The sequence below is a fragment of the Ixodes scapularis genome, unplaced genomic scaffold, assembly GCF_016920785.2.
Source record: "Ixodes scapularis isolate PalLabHiFi unplaced genomic scaffold, ASM1692078v2 PGA_scaffold1__304_contigs__length_218370807, whole genome shotgun sequence".
NCBI lineage: Eukaryota > Metazoa > Arthropoda > Arachnida > Ixodida > Ixodidae > Ixodes > Ixodes scapularis.
This window is the reverse complement of record NW_024609846.1, coordinates 214,880,458-214,902,208: the sequence shown is the minus strand read 5'-3', so window position 1 is coordinate 214,902,208 and position 21,751 is coordinate 214,880,458. Positions and strand designations below refer to the sequence as shown.

At 47.3% G+C, this 21,751-nt stretch overlaps 1 protein-coding gene across 1 annotated transcript in view; it reads right to left on the bottom strand.

The window, feature by feature from the left end:
• Window positions 1-1,450: 1,450 nt before the first annotated feature.
• LOC8028420 (OTU domain-containing protein 3) overlaps window positions 1,451-21,751 on the bottom strand; it is a 38,675-nt gene continuing 18,374 nt past the window's right edge. The window contains exons 7-9 of the mRNA XM_002399203.4: window positions 19,060-19,165; window positions 9,057-9,220; window positions 1,451-2,174 (exon numbers count right to left, since the gene is read on the bottom strand). Coding sequence (XP_002399244.2) covers window positions 2,010-2,174; window positions 9,057-9,220; window positions 19,060-19,165 — 435 coding nt within the window. The 3' untranslated portion in view covers window positions 1,451-2,009. The remainder of the gene's footprint in view (window positions 2,175-9,056; window positions 9,221-19,059; window positions 19,166-21,751) is intronic.

The window sequence follows — 21,751 nt, the reverse complement described above, 5'->3', positions numbered from 1 at the left end:
TTGCTGAGGGCTAGAGTCTTGGCCAAACACACAAGCTTGTATCCAATCTGTGGCTTGCCTTGCCCTAGTAGCACACTTACTTAGTTAGTTCTGTGAATGTCCTTGGGATGTTCTAACGTTCTGGGATGTCCTGTGGACGTTCGTAGGACATCCCCAGTACATTAGGACATTTGCAGACCTAAGTGTGCTGCTAGGGTGGCCTCTGGTAGGCGATGTAGGAAATGCAGCACTACGGCCTCGCTGCCTAGGGGGGCTGTCTGAAGCCGCTAGATAGAGTGTCGACTGGTGCAGCTGGATTGGTCACGATTAGAAAACGAGACTTCCAGATTTCTAGATACTGTGACAGAAAGCTCAGACGACATCGTTTTGCTCCGTCGCAGACTGTTCCAACGTTTCTGGAAGACGGAAAAGCGTTTCTTGCAATTTCGAATAAAGCTTTGGACAACCGACAACTACGATTCTGAAAGCAACAAGGATGGATGAAGTGTCGTTACTCTGAAGCGTAGCCTATTTAGTGGCTGTAGCGTTGTCCGTACAGGGTTGCGCAGGGGGACCTACCTCCCCTGCACTTCCTGTGCAGTGCCTCCGTTTCGGAGTAAACATCGGAATCGAACCCCAGATAGGGTTTTTTCGGTTTCCGGCGTTGCCTTTTGCGCATGGTATGGCAAACGAGACGTTTGCCATACCATGCGCAAAACATAACGAGACCTGTGTATTCTGCACAAACATAGCTCCAGTTCGTAAAACCTGAACAAATGGGGGAAAATGCAAACTGGCGGACTGAAAGGATGCTGAGGACTATTGCGGCAGTCTTTATTTTATAAATCTAAAAAAAAAAAATTGGGTTGTGTGTATGTTTATACGGCCTAGAACTTGGTCTGCCTCACAGGGGCGACGAGTCTCCCAGCTGTAGATGAGCAATTTAGCCAGTGCAGTACAACCGCTAGCCTGGGGTCTTTAACGTGCACCACGCAGTAGTGGTACACGACCGCACGCCGGTACGATGCTCATCCAGATCGAAACGGGCAGGGGTGGGGCTCGAACCCAGGACCCCTGGGTTCTGCAGCGCGAGCTTTCGCTCCACGTGCTCCGAGCTGGTGTGCGCTAGACCACTTGTTAAACGCTTCCCACAAGAACATGTTTGGTGTGATGGTGTACCTTTTCATCTCACGGATGAGAGAAACTGCACTGCACTATAATGTTTTCACATCCTTGTTCACCTTTTGTTTTGTTGCAGCATTTAGTTGATCTCAATAAACAAGCTCGCAGAGCTACATTGTCTACGAAAACCAACCAGCAAAAGCAGACGAGACAGGCAAAACTACCTTCTCTCGGAGCTCGATGTGGCCGCCGCATGGCGTCGATTTCGCCGGAGTCGTTAATGGCTTCGCAACATCAGCCATGTCCTAGGGTAACTCCTACTACAACTGAACTAAGAAACACAGTGATATCGTAGTACTCCTTTTCTTTATAACCAACATCGTATCTTTACAGTCTATGGCGCTCGGAAAATTCGAGCGAATCTCTCGCACGCTCCGTTAGTCCTCTAATAAATATAGTTTACATTGCAGAGTTCCTCCTCGGCGCATGCTAGCTTGTTCCCACGACGACGGAACAACGAAAGAGAAGAGGTTCGTCGAGCTACGACGAGAAATGCAGAGTCCAAAATTGAAATGAGAGGTACGGCAGTTGGAGCCGCCTCCTTCGTTTCGTCGTCTATTCACAACAAGGTTGACACGTGCAGACATAGATTCACATGCATCTCCTCTCTTTTTCTTTTTTTTTCCCCCCTAAATAAGTTAAGCAAGAATTGGCCTCCCACTCTTTTCTGTCTTCGCGATGCTCGAAGACGCGAGTCGACACGAACCAACACCAGGCTCGACGCTCAAATCGGTAAGGCACACGGCTGGAATGTCTTCACACTTCGCACCTCTTTAGCGGAACGACAAAGAGACGTCACGACGACCGGAGTGGAAAGTTTGTGGGGAAAGGAAGGAAGCCCTCGGTGCTCAGATGGTGAGGTACTTGAAGTCTGCCACTATGATGTCTGCCGTCTTGTCCTCCAGCTCGTTGCGGGACTTAACGGTGTTGCTGTCCCCTTTCTTGCGCTGCACGTTCTTGTGCTTGCGCTCCAGCTTCTTCAGTTCCTTCTTGGCCTTGGCCGAGAGCCGCTTCTGCGGAGAAAGGAGCACTCCGTGAGACCGTTTGCTCGTGAGATTATGTGCACATGGTCTGCTTCCGATGAAAAAATACTCTGCTGCCGTTATTGCTTTGTGTCCACTTACTCAAGCGACTGAAAACAACAAAAAAGAAAAGGGTACTTGAAAGAAAAGAATTCTTTGTGACGGCATTGTCAAACATAAAGGACGTTTGGGTACGAGCGTAAAGTGATGAATAGCAAATAGACCTTTTGCAACAAGCCCATGCGTGCCACGCGAAGAATAATGGGAGTCCTTGGTATGCTCCACCCATCGCCTTTCCTCCCGCTACCACGTGGTGTACGCGAGCAGGCGCAGGTTACCATGGCAACAACGTTCGAGCAGCCGAGAGCCGAGTCGAACGAGCGCATGGAAATGGGAGAGAGGGCATCGCGTTGGCTATTTTGCAAGGCTGCCCCTATCTCGTCTCTCCTTTGTAAAAGTAAGTGGATAAAGTGACACTGCCAGACGTGAAGGTAAGTTACGACGAACAACGTATTCAAAGAAGGGAACAGCTTCACCCGTCGCGATGCGTTTACGCTGCCACTGCACCGCCAAAGCTTCACCCGTCGCGATGCGTTTACGCTGCCACTGCACCGCCAAAGCTTCACCCGTCGCGATGCGTTTACGCTGCCACTGCGCCGCCAACGACGTTCCGGCGGATGGGCGGGATGGCAAATGGCTGCGACGGCTGCTAGCAATTGCTGGCGCTACTCGCGCGCGAGTGCGGAGGTGCAACAAGAAGGCGCGTAACCTCTACCGAGGGTTCCAAAAATTATTGATTACCTAAAAATTCTTCCGCTTCGCTGCCACGTTCTGATTGGAGGCTTACTGCCAGTTGTCAAAATATGCCATAGCTGCTGTTATAAATCAGACAAGTAAATTCTACTTCGCGCTATTCTCTGGCAAGTTTAAGCCTAGGGACAGCTGAGGTACCGACATTAGGATACTAAAGAGTAACGAAAGTAACGTCTGCCTCTGCAGCAGGCATGGGTAAAGTCCCTCTATGCGTTTCTTTTACAAGTGTAGCATCAAATCCGCCAATGCATCAGGCGTCCCGTGCAGCCTTCGGAAGCAAGTGGCAGTGCAGCACTGAGATGAGCGGCCCTTTGAAGCAAATGAGGGTGTAGCACTTCCTTGTGGGATAGCAAGAGTCCCATGCAGCACTAGACAAGTTGCCATGCACCAGGCTAGTTGGCCAGCAGGCATGTCTTCCAAAGGTGCGTTACATGGCAGATGACTCTTGACATCAATAAATGTAAATGCATATGTTTCTCTTATCCCCAACCAAAGTTCACTCTTCATGGTATAGCCCTTGCTTATGCTAATGAGTATAAATAGGGGTCCAATTACTTCTGATCCCTCCTGGCATACTTGTATTAATACTATCATGGCTTCAGCAAACCACACTTTGAAGTCTGCCTTTCTTGTCCTTACACGTCTTCTCTATCTTGCCCTTGTCTGCCCAAAGTTAGAGTATGTAGCTTCGATTTGGAGTCCTCACCAATTTAGTTGAGCAAACCCAACTGAATCAATCCAGAACCGATCCGTTTCAACCTGCCTAATTACTCGCGTTTTTCCAGTGTGTCTACCATGAAAGCTCAACGTAACATTCACCATCTTTCTACTTGTGCGACATTTCCCGCCTTTGTCTTCTGCACAAAAATTAATTACCACGCAACCTTACAACAGTCCCCTTTTCACCCACCTAGTTATGTCCTGCCAAATAGCCCGGCCGAAATGCAGCTCAGTGGCCTACTTCTATTGTGGGCTGGAAGGACTTCTTGGAGAATATCGTAACCATCAGAGATGGCAAATTGTCCTGGAGAGTGATAAATGATTGCCACACCCACTACCCCTCTGCAATGCCTCTGGCCCCAAGGGTATTTAAGCCAAATAAATAAAAACTGTTTTTGGCTCTTAAGTTCCGTGGCAGACGCCAAGATTGTGGATGATAATTTCCACGTGCTACTCAGCTTGTGCAATGCTCCCGAATATTATTTTGAATTGAAATCAATATAATTTTATGCTCCCTCTAACTGTGATACAGCAGTACATTGGGAGATAGTAGTAAGACGGAAAATCAGCTATGCAAAATGATGGCAGAAACTGTTGGTATAAACCAACTGATAAAAGGTCGCTCTAATCAGATTTATCTGTTTAGTTAGGGAAATATTCCATATCCAGACATTAACACCTTTCTCCCTCTTTCCACCCCATCAAAAAAAATAAAGAAAAAGCTTGCTATTTAAAAAATGATGCACAGAAATTGTGTGAGAAAGAGCATTTTGAAATGGTACCTCCAGAAGACACAGTTTCCCCTTTTGCTATGTACTCCACATAGCTCCACCATCGACGCACTTTCTCGTCTTACTCAAAGGGCACGGCTGGGCGTCAAATTTTACCACCTAGGTTAATGAACCAAACAAGTATTTTGCACTGCATTAGTAGTTATGACAAAAGCATGAAAAAAAATGCAATGGTGCAGTGTATCACAAATAAAGATGTCATTTTATTTCAAATGGCTAGGTCGCTGGTTCTCAAATGGGTGTGTGCAGACCCTTTGGGGTCCCTGAAGCCCTTGAATGTCAATCAAGCCAAGCAATAAAACTTTTTTTTGTTGTTGATTCTGGCTATCCCACAAAGCTATATAGACGGAACCATGTGTGCCAAGTAACTATACTCCATTTCATGATAGCTTGGCGAACTGTGGAGGCTGCGGCCCCCACGATACGATAAGGGCGCCGGAGCAAGGCACGTGCTAACACTCCATTGTCGATGCCACCGGGGCCTCGTTACCGCCGCAACAGCAGAGCCCTCCGTGACAAAAAGTAGTTCCCTGCTTGTTTTTCTTTTAACGGCAATCAAACTCGCATGATTCAATCTATAACGGGAAGATATGAAGAATAAGGAATAAATGATCACAAATTTATGAGTTTCAATTATATTTAAACCAAAAAAGCGATGCCACATCCGTATCCGCTTGATTTTTTTCGCCTCGTAGCACCGTGGCCGTTGGTGATCGCAGCCGTGTAATCGATTGCTTCCGCTCAAAGCATCGCACTGTGCCCTGGCATTAGCACCCGTCACAGATTTGAGGCTAGATTGAACGTATGGTTGTCTCGTGAACTGTTCCCAAAGTGCTCACTATTCTAGCGGACGGATATGCTGCTGCGGGGGACGTTCATCCAAAGTTGGTTGCAGGGTGTCTAGCAAATTCTTATTTTGAAATTCCCTGACTTTTGCAGGTTCTCCCTGACAATTAAAGCTGAAATTCCCTGACCACTGTAGAGGTGGTTAAATATATAAGACCATTACAACACAAGGCATTGAGCATTGTGAGGGTCATTTTGCACGGGCTTAATCCAACTTGCATATTCCGAAATATTCAGGTTACTCCGGTCAAAATTAAAATTAACCTATTCACTAATTGCACGCGTCCCGCGCTGCCGGGCCATCCGTACCGCGCTTTTCACCCCTAAAATAGGGCCACACTAGGTGTGATTGTTTTGCTTGCATAATTAGCTTTGAGAGTAAAACTCTGTGCAGAAAACAAGAAAACATGTTTATTTACATGCTTAAGTGGTTCGTTCAAGTCTTTAAATCAATAGGCCCTCACTGATTCTTCCTCGTATGAAAGATCTCGAAACACTCCATCCTCGGTCACTTAGGTGTCGCACAACCGGTGCGCTCTTGTCGTGATTTGGACTCGCAAATGCTGTCGAAACCGCTCCCGTCGTCGACAGAAAGCTCTGCAAACTCACTATCCTCACCAGATGTCTCGTCGTCATCGCTGTCGAAGAGGATATCTATGATTTCATCGTCAGAAAGCCCACACCGCACACTGGACGCTGCCACCTTCTCCAAGCAGCCAGCGATCGAGTGGGAAAGACGCGCAAACAAGAACAAGCTTAAACGAACAACGAACAGAATGGCCCTTGCCATTTGTTGGCAATGTACTACACTACCCCAAGTCTACATAGCGCACCATCTATGAATGGCTCTTTAAAACAGAAATTCATGCAGACCGGCAAATCACCGGCTTTGGCAATATGGCCCCTGATGGCACGCCCTGCGATTTGCCGGCTTTGGTAGCGAATGGGCTAAACCAGGGATGGGCAATATTTCAAATATAAGTATTTGAAATATGTATTTCATATATTTTGTGTATTTTGCATTTGTATTTAATTACGAATTGGGTAATGTATTTGACGTGTGTATTTAAATACTAAAATGTGGGTATTTCAAAGACAGTTGTAATTAAATACAATTTTGTGGGCGAAAATACATCTCTCAAATTTATCGTCACTGTCCAGAGCAGGAAGAAAACTATGTTATGCACCGAATGCAGTGTCTCTCAATCAAGCACAAGCGTTTAGTGACTTTGTGATTACGGTGCCAGTCCAGGGCAAGAATAGTGACGAAATCGACGTTCACAGGCAGACTGGCTAAATAAGTGCCTGTGACAACTTGTGATGCTTTCCAGCCTGATTTCCATCTATATTTTTGCCTGGAACATTCTAAATGCGCGGGTCGTCCAGATTTTCGTAACTGGCGCGAGTTGCAACAATAAAAAATTCTCTAGCTAGTGCTGCGCGGTTCTTTGTTGTTTTATACCAAAATGTAATCGACAAAAAAAGCTGCTTGAAGCTCTGTACTTTTTTCACCTATTACGTCCAAGCTGATTACATTTTTTTGTAATTATATTTCTATTACATTACTAGAGCCTCGCACACTAACTCCCGAGTGTGCGATGCAAAATTAAAATGAGATACCCAGAAACCCGTTGCAGGTGCCCTGAAGTCGCTGACGCAAATTTTGAGGAATATATTTGGAAAAGTATCTGGAGGAGACCAAATACATTTGGTTGTATTTGTATCTTGTACTTAAATGCTTTTTTGGAAATGTAATTAAATTTGTAATTAAATACATTTTTGACAAAGTATTTTGTATTTCGATACATATTTGCATGATTTTGCCCATCCCTGGGCTAAACGAGCACTTTCTTGCTGCCAACATCGTCAGTGAAGAGGCCACTTCCGAAAACACTATGAAAACAAGACACTCAACCACACTACTCAATAACCGAATGGCAGCATGGATGCCGGATGCAGACTTTTGGAAAGTTTCGGATACTTTCAGCTTGAATTGGATTGGGGTCTGCAGCTTTTCCAATTGTTACTAAATCTAGTAGCTCTAACTGGATCTAGCCTAGTGTCGCGCCCTCAATCCAATCCATTCCAAGGCTTGGACTGGATTTGTCGGTCATTCCTTTTGCATGCGGTACCACACTCTACATCGGGTAAGCAGAGCCCACGCTCCGCTCTAAGCGTAATTTATTGCCCATTTTTCTGACCCTAAGTCCTCAAGTCTTTGCTCAGGGCACTCAATGGCATTTCCGGCTCATATTCCCTGACTGGGCTCGCTTTTTGACAATATCCCTGAGAATTCCCAGTTTTCCCGGTCGCTAGACACCCTGGGTTGGTTTTGGAGCAGACGACTCTCGGCTAGCAGACGACAGCCAATTCCCCCAGGCATCGCATTTGGCATGGTGACACAAATCTCTTGCGACGTCGGGTCACGTGCCTCGCTCCGACGCACTTATTGGGTCGCAGGGCCCTAGCCTCCACAGTTCGCCAAGTTATCGTGAAATGGAGTAGATGGCTGATTATTCCGTTTCAGAGCTTCAAAGTTGCTTCAAGGTTGACTTTTCTCATTGTAATCATCTAACGCCCCTTCATCCCCCCCTGTGGATGGGGTCCCCCATCCCTATGGATGGGGGTCCCCCTCCGATTATCAACACGATGCCCGCCGTTTCTTCCTTGCAGCTGAAAAGAGTGACAAGGGGAAGCGGCAGTAAACTCCGTTCTTTCTTTGGACCTAATCGTGTCAGCTATCGTCGCCGGTGGCGTGCTGTGCGGCGAAGAGGCGTTAAGAAGCGACGCCAGGTTGTGATGCGAGAGTTCAACTTCAAAATTTGTTTTCTCGCTTTAAACAAAAATTGCTTTGATTAAACTTTCAGAATCCAAAGACAATCGATTGTTTTTCCAAACCCACCATATCTTGTATTTTTACTTGGACCACCTCAAGGTGAAATAAACGGCTGTTTATGCATCAAAACACACTTTTTTGTAAACTTCAGGATTTTTTTTTACTGTGAGATATTTAAATGAGTGGTTTCAACATTTTTTTTTTTTAGATTATATACCTGCAGGGCAGCTGGTCAAAAGTTCTATTAAGTCCCCAGAGGAATTAGACATTTTTTAATAAAGTACCAAAAATGTTAAAATTTTCACAAAAAAATTGTGTTTTTAAAAAATATTTAAATTAAACAAAACTGCACAAGCCCAACCACATTGCAAGTCGAAAGCCATCCAGATTTAAGAAAAAAATATTGTTTTGGTGTGTTATAAAAAGTTGATTTTTCATAAATGATGGAGTAATACCAAGTTTCACGCTAATTTTAAAAGTTAAAACCGTGCTCACGCTATCAAAAAAATGTTTTCGTCAAAAATATTTTAGGGCATGGCTACGCACAATGGGGCAGAAAGCGATGAATTTTTTTTAGAAATCGAAGATGGTCGAGCGCAACGTCTGGGGCGTTTGACATGGAATGACCCTACTCCCGCACCCTTTCAGAATAAAGTGCTCGTAACCAAGGGGTACGAGCACTTTGCTCTGCCAAGTCCCAGGTATTTCCAATACCTTTCAGCTGCAAAACACGAGGCAAAGCTCCAAGCTCGGTTCGTGGCCATCGGAACGTCCCCTTGTAGCAACGTGAATGTCACGAACGGTGACGGCACATACGACGTCGCCGCTCATCAGTTTTCTCTGTCAAGTTCTTTTCCTAGGACTTGCCTTAGGACCGGATGCAGAGTCTGTCCTGGTCTTTGTCTCGTCGGCGTCCTCGGAGACACCGTTCCTTGGAGCGATGGTGGCAACGGCCACAACCGGGGCGTCTCCGAGAATCCGTGCCCCCGTCTCTTCCGTGCTCCAGATCGACTCGACCTCCTCGTTCAACTCTGGAACACATTACGATGGTATTACGCATCAGAGCACCCATAAGAACAGGGCCACAGACCTTCTGGTGGGCTTATTTCTAAATGATCCTTGGAGTAGGGGGACAAAGAGCTAACAAAGCTAGGCGACTGGTCCTGGTATCGAACCTGAGACCTCTGCATTTCCAGTGGAGCTACCAACTGAGCTAACCAGGAGTTAGACGTCAGTAGAGCAAACGGGTTTTATCAGCTCCCACCAGTCTAACCCACAAGGGTAAATGTCCTGTATTTGAAGGTTATGATGATAATGCGATTGATGCAAAGGACAAGAATTACGAAAATAATCCCTGGAGAAGGGGAACAAGGGGGACAAAGAACAAATCTCCAAACACAGTTAGGTGACTGGTGCCCGCTGAAGAAAATCTGCCTGGTCCTGGTATCGAACCAGGGACCTCTCTATTTCCAGTGGAGCACTTTACCAACTGAGCTAACCAGGAGTTAGACATCAGTAGAGCAAACAGCTTTTATGAGCTGCCACCAGTTTAACACCTACAAGGGTAAACGGCCTACATTTTAAAGGAATACTGAATCAAAACTTGAAATATGCAAAAAACACCAAGAAATAAGGGAGATCCAGCAGATCGGGCGCGGCCTTGCTGTCACTATCTCCTCAAGGGCCAAGCGTACCGTAGTTACAAGCTTTGCCACTTGGAAGTGTCAATGCATTACAATCTCGCTCTGTCAAAGTACCCGAGGGCCGTAGCATATCACGGAGCGGCGGAGCTGGCAGTGCTGCCTCAAGTGTGCAATGACCGACCAACGCAATGAGAGCGGTGGATATGATGGCTATGAAGGCGCCGCTACATCACCAGTGGCCCTGATGGCCGAGAAGCAATTCGGCCTAGTCGTATCTGGATGACCAGTCTGCCTTGTCCTCGTCGTCCGCAGCAGGTAACCGAGCTTATTCGCGAAACAATGTTACGACAAAACCTACAAAGAAATCCGCGTTCATGAAGCAAAATTATTGAAAGTTTTTCCAATGCTATGATGAAATTCTACGACCACGCCTACAACGTACGGCTCCAGAGGTTTACATACTTTTTATGATCAAATTCACATCTCCGGCAACGTCGCTCGCTTACGTCGTCGCAACGACGAACGTGCATTTCTATGTGCTCTCGTGCGCGACCCAACTACAAGCAGTGAGAGAAAAGAAAAAAAAGTGAAAGCCGCTTACAACTCCCTGTAACGCCGAATTGGAGCGCAGCTCTTGAGGAGGAGGAGGGAAGGGCGCTGGGGGGGGGGGGGGTTAGACTAACCAGGGGGGGTTACGTGACCTTGGGGGGTCACCTGACCCCCGATGCCAATGATGTCATCACTGACGTCACTGATGACGTCATTAGTGATGTCACTGATGACTTCACCAGTGATGATGACGATGACGATGCGAATGTCGGTGACGTCATCAGTGACGTCGCTGACGACGTCATCAGTGATGATGACGATGACGATGCGGATGCCGGTGACGACATCAATGACGTCACTGATTTCGTCATCAGTGATGATGACGATGACGATGCGGATGTCGGTAACGTCACCGGCATCCACATCGTCATCATCACCGATGACGTCACCGGCATCCACATCGTCATCGTCATCATCACTGATGACGTCACCGGCATCCACATCGTCATCATCACTGATGACGTCACCGGCATCCGCATCGTCATCATCACTGATGACGTCATCACTGATGACGTCACCGGCATCCACATCGTCATCATCACTGATGACGTCACCGGCATCCACATCGTCATCGTCACTGATGACGTCATCATCATTGATGTCATCATCACTGATGACGTCACCGGCATCCACATCGTCATCGTCATCATCACTGATGACGTCACCAGCATCCACATCGTCATCGTCATCATCACTTATGACGTCACCGGCATCCGCATCGTCATCGTCATCACTGATGATGACGATGACGATGTGGATGCCGGTGACGTCATCAGTGTCGATGACGTCATCGGGGGGTCACGCGACATCGGCGGGGGTCACGTGACCTCGGGGGGTCACGTGACCTCGAGGAGGGGGTCACGTGACCTCAGGGGAGTCACGTGACCTCGAGGAGGGGTCACGTGACCTCAGGGAAGTCACGTGACCTCAGGGGAGTCACGTGACTTCGGGGGGTCACGTGACCTCGGGGGGGGGGTCACGTGCCTCCCCACGAAGTCACGTGACCCCGGTGGGGGGCTCGCGCGGTGCATTATGGGATATTTCCCATGATGCACCGCGCGGTTACGCCGACGGCGACGGCGACGCCGCTCAAGCCGGAAACGGGCCCCTAAGAGCTGCGCTCTAAAAAGTACTTGAAACTGAGTGCCGCGGTGGAGACAAACGCTGGAACTTCAGATAACCAAAAAAGCTACAACGACAACAATCCCACCGACCAAGTGACCACCAAGGACTATATCAAGGAACGCTAGGCTCAGCAAAGCACTCTCATGCAACGTTGCTCCGACAACCAGGGACAAGACCTTCTGCACACGACCGGCTGGCTTGCTGAATGGAATATGCCCGCGCGACCTTTCTGGACCCTTCTCGTACGAATAGTTTGAACCCCGACTTCTATTTTGGGGTAAAAAGGTCAGTCTTCCCCCTCGTCGTCCGTAGTGTGTTTTTAGATCAAGCGGCGACGAACGCCGTCATCAAAAAGAGACACCCTCGTCGATTCTATCCCCTTTTTTGTGTTACAGAACTCAAATAAGTGCCATATGGATTACCTTTGCAACATGGGTATGCACTTTTTTTAGTATGTTTATTTTATTCCAACATAATGGTACACCAACACATGTCGAGTTAGAACAGTTGTTGGGAGCTGCTCTATGCCGGACCAATCATTCTCTGCCAAGCGTCATGTCTGCATTGTCTTGGCCCAGTGGTTCATAAAATCGGTTGTAAAAGATAGCTCCCCAATCGGCTACCAAGAACGTGGTGCCAGTGCAGTTTCGATCCCAGTGCGAACAGGTATTTACGTGAATCTTGCTGACACTCTTTTAGTTAAAACGTGCCTATCTTCCTGGAACATCGGCCCCCTCCCAAAACGCCACAATATGTTTACATACGCGCCGATTTGCAGAGCCGTGCGGGCCATCTCCTAGCAACGATGGTAGTTGTGTTGACTTCCGAGCGATCAAGTTCACTGCAGTCGACCAAGACGGCTATCCCATCGTCAGGAGAAGTGGGCATTCAGACCAGTTTAAATAGACATTTCGTGGCCTCAGTATTACATTGCGGTTGGACACTCTGCGTAAGCGTCCAACCGCACACCAGTTACGCTCGCACCCTGCCTTGCTCGGCTTCCCGTGCTGTCGTTACCTCCTTCACTTTGTCCCTGTCCTTCGGTGCTTCTATGCAGGCTGTTCTGTTCAGCACGTACAAAACCATCGTCGACAAGCAGAGTTTCCGCGTAACGCGTCGATCAAAACTTGACACCAAATGAATGTTTAGGGGGTTTATTAGCGCATCCAAAACAAACGAAATATGCTCCAGGGCATTTTCTGAAAAGAGCCCACGCTGGAAATGAAATTCGAATGCATTACTCGTTTCCTCTCGAGCACTTTTCATCAACAAAAAGCGAGCAAACTGCAGACACACGCCGCAGCTGACGCAGCTTATCCCGCCATGTTTGTTTTTTCTCTTTCGGCACTGGAACTTTGTCAGGGATCCTGAAATACGTGGTACCGCACTCCTTTCACTCCTTGCACACTGTCTCTGGATTTGGCATATCGGAGCGCAACTCCTTTACTTTGGAGTAACATGCACCGGAAGTCGCTTTTTGCTGTCTGGCACAAGGAGCACAAGCTCCTTGACTCCCGGAGCTGCTACTGAACACGCCATTTGACTGCGCTTTGGCGCCTGGCAATTCTTAAGCACCAGGGGTCGATGCAAGTATTTCCAGAGAGGGGGTCAGCGTATTGTATGTTTGAGACCCCCATCCCCTCCATTTCCCCGCCCTAAATTTTTACAAATGCAGAATTCAAGAGGGGGGGTCAGGACCTCCGGACCCCCTCTGAATGCGCCACTGTTGAGCGCACATGTGCAGCCAAGACAAGGCGGAAGGCACGGAGTGCATGCTAGAGGCATTAAAAGGAACACGTCTGCCATTCTCATTCTATCGGTTTTGACTACGGCATTAAATGACAATAAATCAACCCCAAGTGTAATTTCAGTCCTTAAAGGCCGACGTACAGTCTCAGTTTTCTGCAGGGAAGATAATCCTTTTAGCGCTCCCCTCTCCTAAGCTGCGAGGGGGAACCAGGTTGGGGCAAGGTAAAACGTGGAGAGGATATAGGAAAGGAGGTGGCGGGCAAACGTGGAAAGCGCGAAGTGTACGTCGGCCTTTAAGGTGTTGAAAAGTAAGCGAAAACAAAATTGTCGCCCTTGGACTCAGTAGATGAGGAAACTTTTTTGTATTTCCTTCTTATCTGCTTATTTGAAACGGGGCATGCCATCCATTATCAATGTTGCCTTGTTTCTGCTGCTGTCTAAAAATAAAACTCTAGCTACAAAAGAGGTTTCGAGCCTTCCTCAGTAAGGCTAAAAATCTTTTCCTTTCTCTCTTATCATTTGTTGTCACATGCCTCAATTATGGCGTCATTGCTCCGTGCTGGATGGCTGGATGGATGCTAACGGCTGTAGCCTTTATAACGGGTGGTACCTAGCGCCACCCGACCTAGAAACCAAAAGTATGATTCCTCCCCTGGGCCTCCAAGCCATCTTTGCTTCCCGCCGGCCCAACATTACTAGAATACTCGATTGAAAAACTGCCATAGGAGCCTGTATTAAAAAAGTGGCTCCGATCAGTACTCGAGAACCAAACCAAACGCGATCACAATGCCACCATTTCGCCCGCAGCGGCCACTACGGGAACTGCACAGTTGCACATATTGGTTCACGTCGAGTCGCGGAAGGGCTGGCAGGGCCATCTGGCAGTAGCTAGAGTCACCCTACGTTGCCAGAGTATCATATTAGATAGCGTTCACTTTTACTGTTCAATTTTGGCTTTGATCGGCCATTTTTGCGTCAAAATGTATAGAGACATGATAACTTTGGAGCGAGAGGACAAAAAAGGACGGACAGACACGTCCATCCTTTTTTGTCCCCTCGCTACGGGGTTACCATGTCTATCCTTCACTAGCTCGCCTGCCTACTTGCTTTAATGTATACGGCGCAAGGGGTTTCAGGGCTGCCAAGCCCAGTCTCCCAAGTGGACACGCCGCGATTGACCACAGAAGCTAGGACGTGCCACCTGAAGTCACTGGTGAGACATGGTTGTATAGAAACAATATTAATTGTGCCGCAAAATCTTGTAAACTAAACATCACACTCCTGTCATTCTGCGCTGATCTCTAATTAAATTTCCTACAAAAAATGTAGAGCCCTTCCACCTCACGTGAAGATGGAGGATCAGCGAAGCTGTTGTCTTTACGACGTTTAGGACGACTTCTTGGACTACCTCAAGGACGACGCCTAGAAGACCATGTCTAGGAGGATTTTAAGGACGACCTCAAGGACGACTTCTAGAACGACGCCTAGAGGACGACTTCTAGGACGACCTCGAGAACAACTTCTAAAACGGCCTCGAGGACGACGCCTAGAGAGATTCAGTCTTTCCACTCTGGTGAAAACCAGAGTGGACAGCCGGAAAGCTTGTCGACATCTATGAGCAATGGCGGCAACCAGACAATTGGCAAGCCGGTTGTCTGGTTGCTGTCGTCGCTCATAGATGGCGGTTGCTGTCCAGAGTTTTGTGTCGACATTCGTTTGCATGCAGACATGATATTAGGGAAACTAGCCCTTAACACCTCTGCTGTAAAAGAGCTTTTTCCACTTGCTTTTATGCAAAAACATGCTCTGTAAAAGCTCATAGTGACCACGATGAAAACAAAGATTGACCTGCCCTCTTGGTGCCTCAAGCCTGGGAATTTCGGTACTCTGGGAACATTCAGTGACTTTAGCAGTAACCACATAAAGCAACTTTCACGTCTTAAAAGTTGTTTTGTCCCGGTGGACGCCAGCAGTCCAGGTTTCAAAGGTGAGTTTCCCAACTGAGTGTTTTAATAACGTTGCTTCAGCCTATGAAAAGACAGCTAATGGGCATTCCTACCGGTGTTGCCAACTCAAAATCAAAAACTCACAATAGGAATGCCACAAAGCCACTAAAAACCACTCAATATTAGGTGCAGGGCAAGAACAACTTTTTAACTCAATTTACTGCTATAATTAGTCGGAAAACAGTACAGTAAAAAAAGTTGACAGGAGGACACTTAAGACTGCTTAAGTGTAGGAATGCGAGAGCATTCCTACAAGCAGCATGCCCCGCTGCCCTCCGCAGAGGCCGGCCGCATGGCGCGACATTGCTGAAAGCAGAACGTAGAGCACTTGATACAGAAATACACGGGGAGAGGGAGCAAGAATTTCCCCCTCTCTCTCCCTCTCCCCCCCCCCCTCCCCCCAACCCCCTGGCCATGCCTGACATGAGAGCGGCCCTCTCCCCTTTACCGGCGTGCAAGCCGCAGCGCCAGGAAGAGGGCTTCTCTGTTTGGTGGCGTTCCTTGAGACTATGACGCGTTGCAGCCAATGGCTTTTGGACGTGCAATTTCGCTCAGCCAATGGGAATATGGGAATTTAGGTGCCGTTTTTCGTGGTTACCGACGCCGGCCGCTTTGCTCCTCGGGACAGTAAATGCTTTTGCAATAAAAGATTTCTTAAAAGCATCTATGTTTTCACTCAGGCAGGCTGCCTCCACGCACAGAGCTATGTCCACTGCATGATCTTGCGCGTTGTCTCGCCGTACCTGACGACACACACCTCCATCATTTTGACCTTTAGTGTAATAATTGGTGGCACTTCAAAGCTTCAGTGAACCAATTCACGCGCTTTTCAAAAAGTTATATTTTTCAATAGAGCTATCTGACTTGTCTAAGGTCTGTTGAAACTTCCAGTAGTCGATCCCTAATGGCAAATGCAGCTGGTAGACTTGGAGTGATCCAAAACTGCTCCATGCTCGCGAAATTAGAGCAACGAATGCTTGCTCGTGTTTGCAATGTGCATAAAGATACCAAGTAAAAGCGCTACGTAACCACTCCAAATCTACCAGCGGAATTTGCCATAAGTCTAAAAGCCTATAGCCCTCATAAACCCCACCTTTTTTTTTTTAAGTTCTGGCGCATAATTTTATCTTTTCCGGCAGACTTGAAAAACGAGTTCATAGATTGAAGTACAAATCGGTTGAAAGCATGTTTCAAGGTTTGCCACCGTAATATCTCAATGGCGTCACGAAACATTACTTTCACCGCCCAGAATTTAGCTGAGAGTAAGCGAGCGTGACCACCCCATGACTCTAGCTTACCACACAAATTAAGCTATTTATGATTGACAGGTGTAAACTGGAAAACTTTTTGGGCCACCTAAAAAAACGCCAACACTTTAAAAAGCGCTCAAAATCCCGCCTCCCGCCAAATTGCACTTTGCCCCACTAGACAACTTAGAAATCTGCTAACTTTAGTGGGAAAACTGAAAAATTAGCAACACTAGTTTCTACTCCTCACCGAAAAGAATGGATTCAGGGGTGCGAAAATGTATGCTGCAGAAAGTGCACACTCGGCGGCAAGACAACGATGAGGAATGTCGTGGTGCGATGCGGATGCACGCCACATAGAGAGCAAGAAAATCGACAAAGGACGCAAAAGCGACATTCCGAAGGGAGCACTCGACAAAGCATCGGCCGACCCAGCGCCCTGCAGTCGAGAGATTTACAACGATAACGCCATTACCATCCACATGCTTGACACCTGTGCCGTGGCACAGTAGTGCAAAAGACCGCTCCAAATACTTGGGAGCATCCCGAACAGTGCCACAGCACATTATGAAAAAATTAAGCTGCTCCTTTAATCTACTTTCGAAGTGCCCCGTATGCAGAGCCTGCTCAGACTCGGATGAGTTTGCGGTATTAATTAATAAATAAAAATTAATGATACACGCGTGAATTCAGGCAGTTTGATGTCCCAGTGTCACTCCCTCTCCCTGACCCCCCGTCTGCTCACCGCAAGCGCTTCGTGGTTCTGGAAGGTTCTCCGGCACGCATGCACGACACTCACTCAGATTTGTTGCCCCTCCCCCCTCCACACCAAAACATAGCCATTCCCCGCAGCCCTCCATTCGAGGAGCAGAAGCAGCAAGCATTCCGCACTGAGCAGAGCAGTCGGGGGCCGCAGTGGCACAAGAACAGCAAAGGGCACAGGACCCCGACCATGCGCACCAGAAGCAGAGCGCAAGTCCCTTTCACACACCTCCGAAAGCACCCATCTCGTACAATATTCTACTAAAAGCAAATATCCTAAAGCATATCCGCTAAAAGAAGAAATGTAGAGCCCTTGCAATTCATGAAGATGGAGGACCAGCGGTGCTGTTATCTTTACGACGTCTAGGACGATGCCTAGAGGACGACGTCTAGGGCAACCTCAAGGACGACTTCTAAGACGACATAGAAAACGACGCCTAGAGGACGACGTCTAGGACAACCTCAAGGACAATGTCTAGGACGACTTCTAGGATGACCTCAAGGACAACTTCTAGGATAACCTCGAGGACGACCTCCAAAACCACGTCTAGGACGACCTTGAGGATGACTTCTCGGACGACCTCAGACGACCTCGAGGACGACGTCTAAAACGACCTCGAAGACGACGTCTAGGACGACCTCGAGGACCTCAAGGACGACGCCTGGAGAAATTCAGCCTTTCCACTCTGGTGAAAGCCAGAATGGAAAGGCTGGAAAGCTTGCCGCTACCTATGAGCAACGGCGGCAACCAGACAACCGACGGTAGCTGTCTAGAGTTTTGTGTCGACATTTGTTTGTCCACGGACACGATACTGGGGAAACTAGCCCTTAACAACTCCGCTGTAAAACCTTCTAAAGCACATTTTACAACGATGCAAGAGCTGCTGCCGTCAACTGCAGCACACCTTGCGTAGTTGTTCGCAAGATTTGTTCTATGTGAAACAAACATTGCAAGTTTGCAAAAAAAAATATGAAATAGCGTGTTTCTGTTTTTCTCCTTGTGATGCACAAGGAGAAAAACGGAAACACGCTATTTCATATTTTTTTTTTTGCAAACTTGCAATGTTTGTTTCACATAGAACAAATCTTGCGAACAACTACGCAAGGTGTGCTGCAGTTGACGGCAGCAGCTCTTGCATCGTTGTAAAATGTGCTTTAGAAGGTTTTACAGCGGAGTTGTTAAGGGCTAGTTTCCCCAGTATCGTGTCCGTGGACAAACAAATGTCGACACAAAACTCTAGACAGCTACCGTCGGTTGTCTGGTTGCCGCCGTTGCTCATAGGTAGCGGCAAGCTTTCCAGCCTTTCCATTCTGGCTTTCACCAGAGTGGAAAGGCTGAATTTCTCCAGGCGTCGTCCTTGAGGTCCTCGAGGTCGTCCTAGACGTCGTCTTCGAGGTCGTTTTAGACGTCGTCCTCGAGGTCGTCTGAGGTCGTCCGAGAAGTCATCCTCAAGGTCGTCCTAGACGTGGTTTTGGAGGTCGTCCTCGAGGTTATCCTAGAAGTTGTCCTTGAGGTCATCCTAGAAAAACGTGTTTCTTGCATTTATTTTTATTTTCAGAAACCTACATTGATGAAGTTTGATCATGATCCACACACGTCCCGAAGACACTTCGCTGAAAGGTTTCATTGCACTCCAATCACTGAATTATTTAGGCATCTTTTTTTACAACTGAGTAGCACTCAGAAACAGCCCTGGCAAACAAAGTGTGAAGCCAAGTTTCCACCCACCTACAGCCTTGTCGGGGCATGCAGTCCTCTGACTACGGATATAATCGACGGCCCCCTGCTTGCTGAAGTCGTAGTCCTGCAATACTTCCCTGATGAGCTGCAAGTCCTGGAAAGTGCAAGTTTCCTCTTTTTGAGCATCGAGCACCAGAAACACGGGCTGCTACCCGAAGCCTAAAAATGAGGCGCGTGTCGCGAATGAGAAAAAGAAAATAGTGAGGAATTTAATCGCGTGAATTATTAAGTGCAGTGCACGACACCGTGACCGCGAAAACGACTTCAGCATATTCCTGCGCTTTGCTCCGACACGATAATGATGTAAGTCAAATTTTACCAGCTGGGTTGTTGTCCCGCAGGAATACATTGAACCGCGACACCAAATTTGATGACAGATCCTTAGTCGAGAGAAATGCGGGAAAAACCGGCTACTGCTTGCTCATGCTACCAGCGTCGCGCTCTGTACAATTTGTGAACCCATTTCAAACAAATGTAAAACTGTGTTCCCACAAACTATCCAAATGTTTACGGCCCCTTAAAAGGGTCACTCCGGCCAAAAATAATACCATTTTTGTTTTGCCTACAGGCCAAAGGATGCAAAAGTGGGAACAGTGAAAACTGCATTGGACATTAAAGGGGAACTACTGCAAAATTTTTAGTCGCTCATTAGCCTCAAACTTAGTTCGACACATTAGTTGACGCATCTGAACAAGGAACGCATATTACGAGTCACACTAATTATTTTCTGCAAAGTTATTCAATTTTTTTATTTGATCCGAAAGGCTCCACTGGGAACGCTGAAAACATGACGTGAAATGCCTCAACAGGGGGCCAGCGCAGCTTGTTCCCGATGGGTAAGAAAAAGTTTGACGGTGGAAAATCAATGCTGGGAAAACAGTGCGGGAAAATTTGAACGTTGGTTTCGGCATAACCTTCATTTGCAGTTCTCTCTATTTTGAGTTTAGGGATAGTGAATAGCATGCAGGGAATAGTGAAGTCTGGGTATTCCCAAAATGAGTTTAGTTAAAGTAGCTAAAAAAACAGCCAGAGCTCCTGCATTGTCCTAGACTGCATAATAGGGCCACAACTAAAGCATACAAATTGGCTCTTAGGAGCAACTCTGCCAGACATCCTCTGCAAATGCCCCTCAATGTTTTAGGTTCCCTCAAGCCTTTTCATCCGCTTCTTTCTTTGCCTACTTGCTTCCAACATCTTCCACGTCAGCCCGTTTTGGCCTCTAGGCAAACCAAAAGCAAAAGGCAAAGGGCCACTCGAGAGGCATTAACGCCCCGACACCCAGGCAGTGGCAAAGCGTAGAAAATGCGACTGGCACAACTCCCAGCTGTAGGGACAATTTTGACACAACACTTCCACCGTTTCCATTCCAAGATATCCTGCTACCAGTGGTCGGAACGCTGGAGAGCAAATGCTGGAGAGGAGGTCACCTCCACTCCAGCGTTTGCTCTGCTAAGGCATGGATAGAAATAGGGAGGAGCTTCCACTCTACCCTTAACCTGTCACCGACCATAGTCCACATGACGTAAGCCGGTGAGGTATCGTAGGAATAGTCACTCGATAGAAATAACGGAGAACATGCAGGCGAGCTGGTGAACTTCCAACATCTCGAACACCTGGCACTAGGAACAGTCTCGGGTGTCCAAGATGTCGACAGTCACTCGATACTCATGCACAAGTCATCCCAGGTGAGGACAGAGACAGCTGGAATCATTTCTGTTTGTAAAAATTGCAGCCCGTTTTGGTCACCCCCGACCCAATTCCTGCACATAAAACACGCTAGACGGTCGTTAAAGGGAAGATGGGGCACTTCTGCATTTGACAAAAAACACTTGAATTGCATTCATTGGGCCCTCATAATAACAGATAACACAAATATATTTCAATGCGACGCGCCGGAAAGCCATAAGAGCAGTTTCAAAATAGGGCTGAAGCCCCGACTCCCTAGCCTTGGGCAGCCAAAAAGTCCGTCGATGACGTCACATACAGCGACTGTCTTTCGCATTTCCTCGCGTTTAACAATACTTGCGCAGCAAATGGTTTTGGTATTCGGGTTCACGGGATAAAAATACACTAGAATTCACTTCTAACTCATTTTTTCAAGAAGATCCGTAGCTTCCCTTTAACGTTGGCGGAATCGCGCCTGTACCGAGACTCGTAGGCTTGTGCTGCATCACGTGACACAATGACACGATTTTGTCACACAACTGTCATGAGGCAGCGTTGCCAGGTGGGGAAAACTGGTTGCGACGCCAAACACCCGTCGAGACTTCCCCCGATTTCGCCAAACAATAGAATTAACATAAATAATTCCTAGAAAGATTGAGCATTCATATTCGGAAGATATCTTAGGAAGAATGTGAATTAACCCTAATCAGTTTCCGGTACACACGCACACGTCTCAACATAATGAACGAGACAAAGCTACTATGAAACGAAATGAACCAGCAGAGCGCAAATGTCGCCGTTTGTAGTGACGCGACCGAAGAAAAAAATGTTGTGCACATACTTCACACATTTTGTAAAATGTTTTTTTTTTTTTTTTCGAAGATTTGTTGCGAGACCAAAAAAATAAACTTTCTTTCACTCGAGACGTGCATGTTTTAAAAAAACAAGAAAGAATCATTATTTGTACTCCCTGTCAGATCGCGTTTATGAAACTGTCTCTTTGGACATGGCCATC